At 47.2% G+C, this 5,626-nt stretch overlaps 1 protein-coding gene across 1 annotated transcript; it reads left to right on the forward strand.

Moving 5' to 3' along the window:
• Window positions 1–3,791: 3,791 nt before the first annotated feature.
• LOC103610839 (probable G-protein coupled receptor 158) lies at window positions 3,792–5,400 on the forward strand. The gene has a single exon (XM_008594921.1). The coding sequence runs from the start codon at window positions 4,495–4,497 to the stop codon at window positions 5,398–5,400; it is 906 nt and encodes a 301-aa protein (XP_008593143.1). The 5' UTR covers window positions 3,792–4,494.
• The last annotated feature ends 226 nt before the right edge of the window (window positions 5,401–5,626 follow it).

Genomic DNA, 5,626 nt, shown 5'->3' on the forward strand with positions numbered 1-5,626 from the left:
CCCATAACATCTTTCTTTTTATAACAGTGATTAATCAATCATATAATGACAACTAACAACTCATAATTCCGTTACATATTGTTTTCCCATCAGTGCAAATTTGACTGTTCTAAAGCAATTAGATTGACTTTTCAGGTTGTCATGAAAAAGCCTCGGGCTTTTTCACACAGGACTTTCAGGTCTTGAATTCATTGTTGTTCTATTACAGTTAAGTTCCTACACAGTATGAATGTGCATTTAGACAACTTAGTTCTTAATTTTGAGATATGCACAGAGATATTTATCTGCATCCACAAATTACGCTCGTATAATTGGGGGGGAGGGGATATTCACCTCAGGCCCACTTCCTATCTTGATCATTGTATCGAACGATTTTACTTTTGTCTCAATTGTTTGTACTTTTTATATTACATATGAACTTCACCTTATTGCAGTTATCTTCTTCCATCCTCTTTCCTGCTAAGGAGAGAATATCTGTAGTCTCGCTGTATTCATACACTACTCCCTCTATCTAAGGTAAGTTTCTTCCCGTCTTGCACTTAGCTAGTTCACTACTACCTACTATCTAGTTATTGACTCCTCATTCTTTAAATCTCACCTCAACTGTCACCTCCTCGTAGGGTTTGTCCATTATCTCTTTATATAAGAAGCTCCCTGCTCCCATTCCTTGTACTCTTTGTCATTTCACAGTGTTGATTTCTTCATGGTACTTATCACGATATGTAATTACCTTGGGGTTTTTTTTTCTTTTGCCTTTTTATCTCTCTCTCCACCAACTTGGCTGTAAAAGTCATGTAGGCAGAAGATGTGCCTATTTTGCCACAGTACCAAGCACAAGGCCAGATATGTAGTAAAGGCCCAGTGAACATTTGTTGAATGAATGTGTCTTAAATGAGTGTCTGCTTAGAGGGGTGTGTGTTAAATATTGGTTATTTGTAAGAACCTCTTTTGGCTTATTTTTCTCACTGATGGACACTAACATAGACACAGGATTGTCTACCTACTCAGTTACCGTGACTCAAAACCTATTAAATGGGCTGGGTCTCCTAGAGCATTCAGACCGGGGTGCCTTATCTTGAGTGGACCTAGGTTTTTTAGAGCCTTCTGATCCACAATGCACTGTCTTTTAGAGCTTGCACTCTACGATAGCTTCTGGCCACAGATGGCTATTGCATACTTGAAGTGTGGCTAGTGCAATGGGCTGCGACTGTAAAATGTACATCAGATTTTACAGATATAGTACAAAAGATGTAAAACACATCATTAGTGATTTTTATATTGTTTACTTATTGAGATAATAATGTGGATATATTGTGCTAAATAAATTAAAATTATTTTCACTTTTTTCTTTTTTAATGTGCTGTTGGAACATTTAAAGTTATTTATATGGATCACATTTGTGACTCACATTATATTTCTATTGGGCAGTGCTGTTCTAGACCCAACTCGCTCACCCCATTCGTTTTGACGACATTGGCTGAAGGGGATCCACTGAAGTGAATGCTAACAGTGCAAAAACCTCTCATAGTCTGCTCCTTTTTTGTTAGATGTTCAGTAAGGGAAGGCACCTCTGGAGAGTGGCTGAGATGCCACTTGTGTACAACCTCAATGTCAAATCATAACACCCAGATACATTTTGTGTCCCAAGACACAGACACTTTAAACATCTTGCTGGTGGTCACAAATATTTCTTTTAAACAGTGCTGCAACTAGAATCCAGGTCTTTGAATTATGCTGAGTCATCGAATTACTTATAGAAGGACCTACTAATAAAATCATATCTTCCTTTTTAAGTTAGGCACTAGAACATTTTTATTTATTTATTTATTTATTTTATTTTATTTTTTTCTTCCTTTTTGTCTTTTTTACTGACCAGCAACGGGATCGCAACCCTCGGTGTTGCTATTTTATTTTATTTTTTTCTTCCTTTTTGTCTTTTTTACTGACCAGCAATGGGATCGCAACCCTCGGTGTTGCGCCCACACCACGCTCAGCCAGTGAGCAGGAACCGGTCTCCACATGGGATCCGAACCCTCGGCGGGAGCGCCGCCGTGCTCCCAAGCGGCGCACTCTCCAGTGCGCCACCAGGCTGGCCCTTTTTTTAATTGTTAATAAGTTATGTAGGTTTTCTAAAAAATCAGTTGAGGAGGAGATTATACTTCAGTCTTTAGATGGTCCAATAAATGGAAAAGCATAGAGTATATTTTGATAAATTAAACAAACAGAAACGTCTTCTGTTATTGTTGCCACATATGCTATAGTAGAGCATTACACTGAGATGATCTTTACTTAGCATAGGAGCATATGTTGCAAAGCAAAATTTAAACAAAAGTCTGATACGAACATGAAATCTACTTGTAAGTAAATAGAAATCTAATAACCATTCTTTGCATAGCTGTGAAAACTCACCTGGAGACTATGCATTGCAGTTTGGAAAACTGGTTGCTATGTCTTATTCCAAAAGCCCTCATCACTGGCATATGAGGCAGACTTCTCTTGGGTGAAGAGATGAGATTTTTAAATAATTAGCTTCATCATCTTGATCTTCTGTTCACCCATTAATTTAGCAAATATTAAGTGAAAACCTATGTGCCAGATAGTGTTCTAGGTGCTCAAGATATTACAGTGACCAATGTAGATAAAAATTTTTGCTCTTTTGGAACTTATATTCCAGTGCTTAGGTATTTTCTTAATGGAGAGAATGAAATAATATGGTACAATTAATCTAAGCAGTGCTTATCTTAGAATGTCATGAAAGACATTTTTGTTAGTTGAGAATTGAAGTGAATTTGGGATTTTCTATTTGTGCCTTTCTTGGGAATCTGAAAATGATACATATGGAAAGTGAAGGTGCATAAAACACTACATATTTAGTACTAATTTATTTTCAGAGTGTCTAAAGACACTCTTACATTTCTTAATAAACTTCAAATAAAAAATTAGATGTGTTAAGAGATTTCCCAGTAATTTTGGTGTGTGTGTGTGGGGGGGGGTGGCATACTTATCCAGCTATTTTTTCTTCTGCTGGGGTATCCCAACCTATAGCTAACCAGAAGTTAGTTCAGTCAGAATGACTTCCTTTCTCACTCAACACAGACTCATTCTCTCACAGTCCACGGGTCCTGCCCCTTGCACGTGCTTTCTCTCCTACACGTCTTTACCTACATGCACTTTCACAGGCCCCCCCCACCCTGGTCCCCACTCAGAGATCTCTTAAATATGGCTTTGCTCGTTTATTTCTTAAAGCTCAGCTAGTAAATGTCTCTACGACTCCTTCATAGCTAAGACCAGCCTCGACAAGTAGGTTTTTCATCGACAAGTAGGTCTTTCATCGACAAGGAAGAGGATTTGATAATTTGCCTAAAATGAGCAGACACTCAGGAGGACACCTCTCCATCCTACGTCCCGCTCCTCCGATTTCAGTCAGAAATGAACACTACTCCCTTCTCCCTCTTTTCCAGGCAAAAGAAAAGGGTGATTTAACTAAGCATGCAATACGCCAACATCCTCCTCCTCAGTGCGTCCAAGTTTCCTTCGCTCGGAGTCCCCAAAGCTCTGCTTCTCCTCTCACTCCCGCCCACCCCACCCCACCCCCGCAGGTTTCCGAGTCATCAGGGAACGCGAGTGGGTGAAAGGACTCGGTGCTGCTGCCGCGCGCCACCGCCTCCACCGCCGCCGCCTCCGTGCCGCCGCGGGTTCAGCACTGGACAGCTCCCGCCCCAGCCCCACAAGCGGCAGTGGGCTGATTGACACAGGAGCCGACCAAACCGGGACCGAGACGACTCGAAGCCGCCCTACAAGGGTTTGGTTGCGGCCAAGCTGTCTCTTTAAAGTGGCTTTCCTCCCGAGAGCCGGGAGAGGCAGGAGTGCGGTTTGTGGCCAAGCCTAAAAGCTCCAATTAACCAGCTGCCTGGCCCTCTCTCCTCTTGAGAGACAAACGTCTTAAAAGAAATCTCCGCTCCTTGGGACTCGCCGCTGCGCTCGCGGTGCTGGCTGTGTGCGCGCTGCGCGCCTCGGGGTGAAGCGGTCGAGGAGGAGCCAGAGCCGGGAGGCGGGAACGACCTGCCACGGGTGAGATGATGGAGCAGCATTTTCGGCGGCCGCGGCGGCAGCAGCAGCAGCAGCTCTTGAACACACCTCAATGAGAGTGGCGGTGGAAGCAGCTGGGCAGAAAGACGTAAGCAGGCTAACTATAGCTGCCGCGAGCGCTAGGGGATGTAACCTGTTCAGCTCAAGGCTGCAAGGTGCGTAATTCCGAGCCGACCCACTGTGGAGCAGGTGCAGCCAGCATTGCCACAGGTGATTTGATTTCCTGTGACGGTAGCTTAGCCATCCGGGCCAATCTTGAAACAGTCTTACTGTAAAGTCCTTTTGGACTGGGTGCCATCTACAGAAGGGGGAAGATTCCCAGCGAAAGTCTTACTGTTGATAAATCAATGACCAAAATTTAAAAAGTGACTCTTCCCGTTACCTCCTCTCCTTTCTGAGAGACAGATGGGAGCCATGGCTTACCCCTTACTCTTCTGCCTTCTGCTCGCTCATCTGGGATTGGGAGCTGTCGGCGCCAGCCGCGACCCACCGGGACGGCCGGATTCCCCTCGAGAGAGGACCATGCGGGGGAAGCAGCATGCCCAGCAGCCGGCTCGAGCCTCTGCCTCGGACCCCTCGGCTCCCTGGAGCCGCTCCACCGACGGCACCATCTTGGCGCAGAAACTCGCCGAGGAGGTGCCCATGGACGTGGCCTCTTACCTCTACACTGGGGACTCCCATCAGCTGAAGCGAGCCAACTGCTCCGGCCGCTACGAGTTGGCTGGCCTGCCGGGGAAGTCGCCAGCCCTCGCCAGCTCCCATCCTTCCTTGCACGGGGCTCTGGAGACGCTGACACACGCCACCAACTTCCTCAACATGATGCTGCAGAGCAATAAGTCGCGGGAGCAGAACTTGCAGGATGACCTGGACTGGTACCAGGCGCTGGTACGGAGCCTCCTGGAGGGCGAGCCCAGTATCTCCCGTGCGGCCATCACCTTCAGCACCGAGTCGCTGTCCGCGCCGGCCCCGCAGGTTTTCCTCCAGGCCACGCGCGAGGAGAGTCGCATCCTGATCCAGGACCTGTCCTCCTCCGCGCACCACCTGGCCAACGCCACGCTGGAGACCGAGTGGTTTCACGGCCTTCGGCGCAAGTGGAGGCCCCACTTACACCGCCGAGGTTCCAATCAGGGGCCCCGGAGCCTGGGCTATAGCTGGCGGCGCAGGGACGGGCTCGGCGGGGACAAGAGCCACGTCAAGTGGTCTCCGCCTTATCTGGAGTGCGAGAACGGGAGTTACAAGCCGGGGTGGCTGGTTACTCTTTCCGCTGCTTTCTACGGGTTGCAGTCTAACCTAGTCCCGGAATTCAGGTAGGGAGGGGGGTAAAGGCAAAATCAAAGCCTTCTTTCCGGTTTTGCGGGTTGGTGAGCGTGTGGGGATGGAACACTTAGCTGTGACACTCACGCCTGCCGCCCTCAGAGCAGAGACCCGGGCTGAGGGACGCCCCGTGCCGGCGCATGTGCTTAGGGGCGAGAAGTGCCCCAAGTCTGTCGGCTTCAGGCACTGAGCGAAACTCGTCTCTGGATCAGTTACCCAGCAG

Source organism: Galeopterus variegatus, unplaced genomic scaffold (assembly GCF_000696425.1).
Source record: "Galeopterus variegatus unplaced genomic scaffold, G_variegatus-3.0.2 Scaffold11870, whole genome shotgun sequence".
NCBI classification, from domain to species: Eukaryota; Metazoa; Chordata; class Mammalia; order Dermoptera; family Cynocephalidae; genus Galeopterus; species Galeopterus variegatus.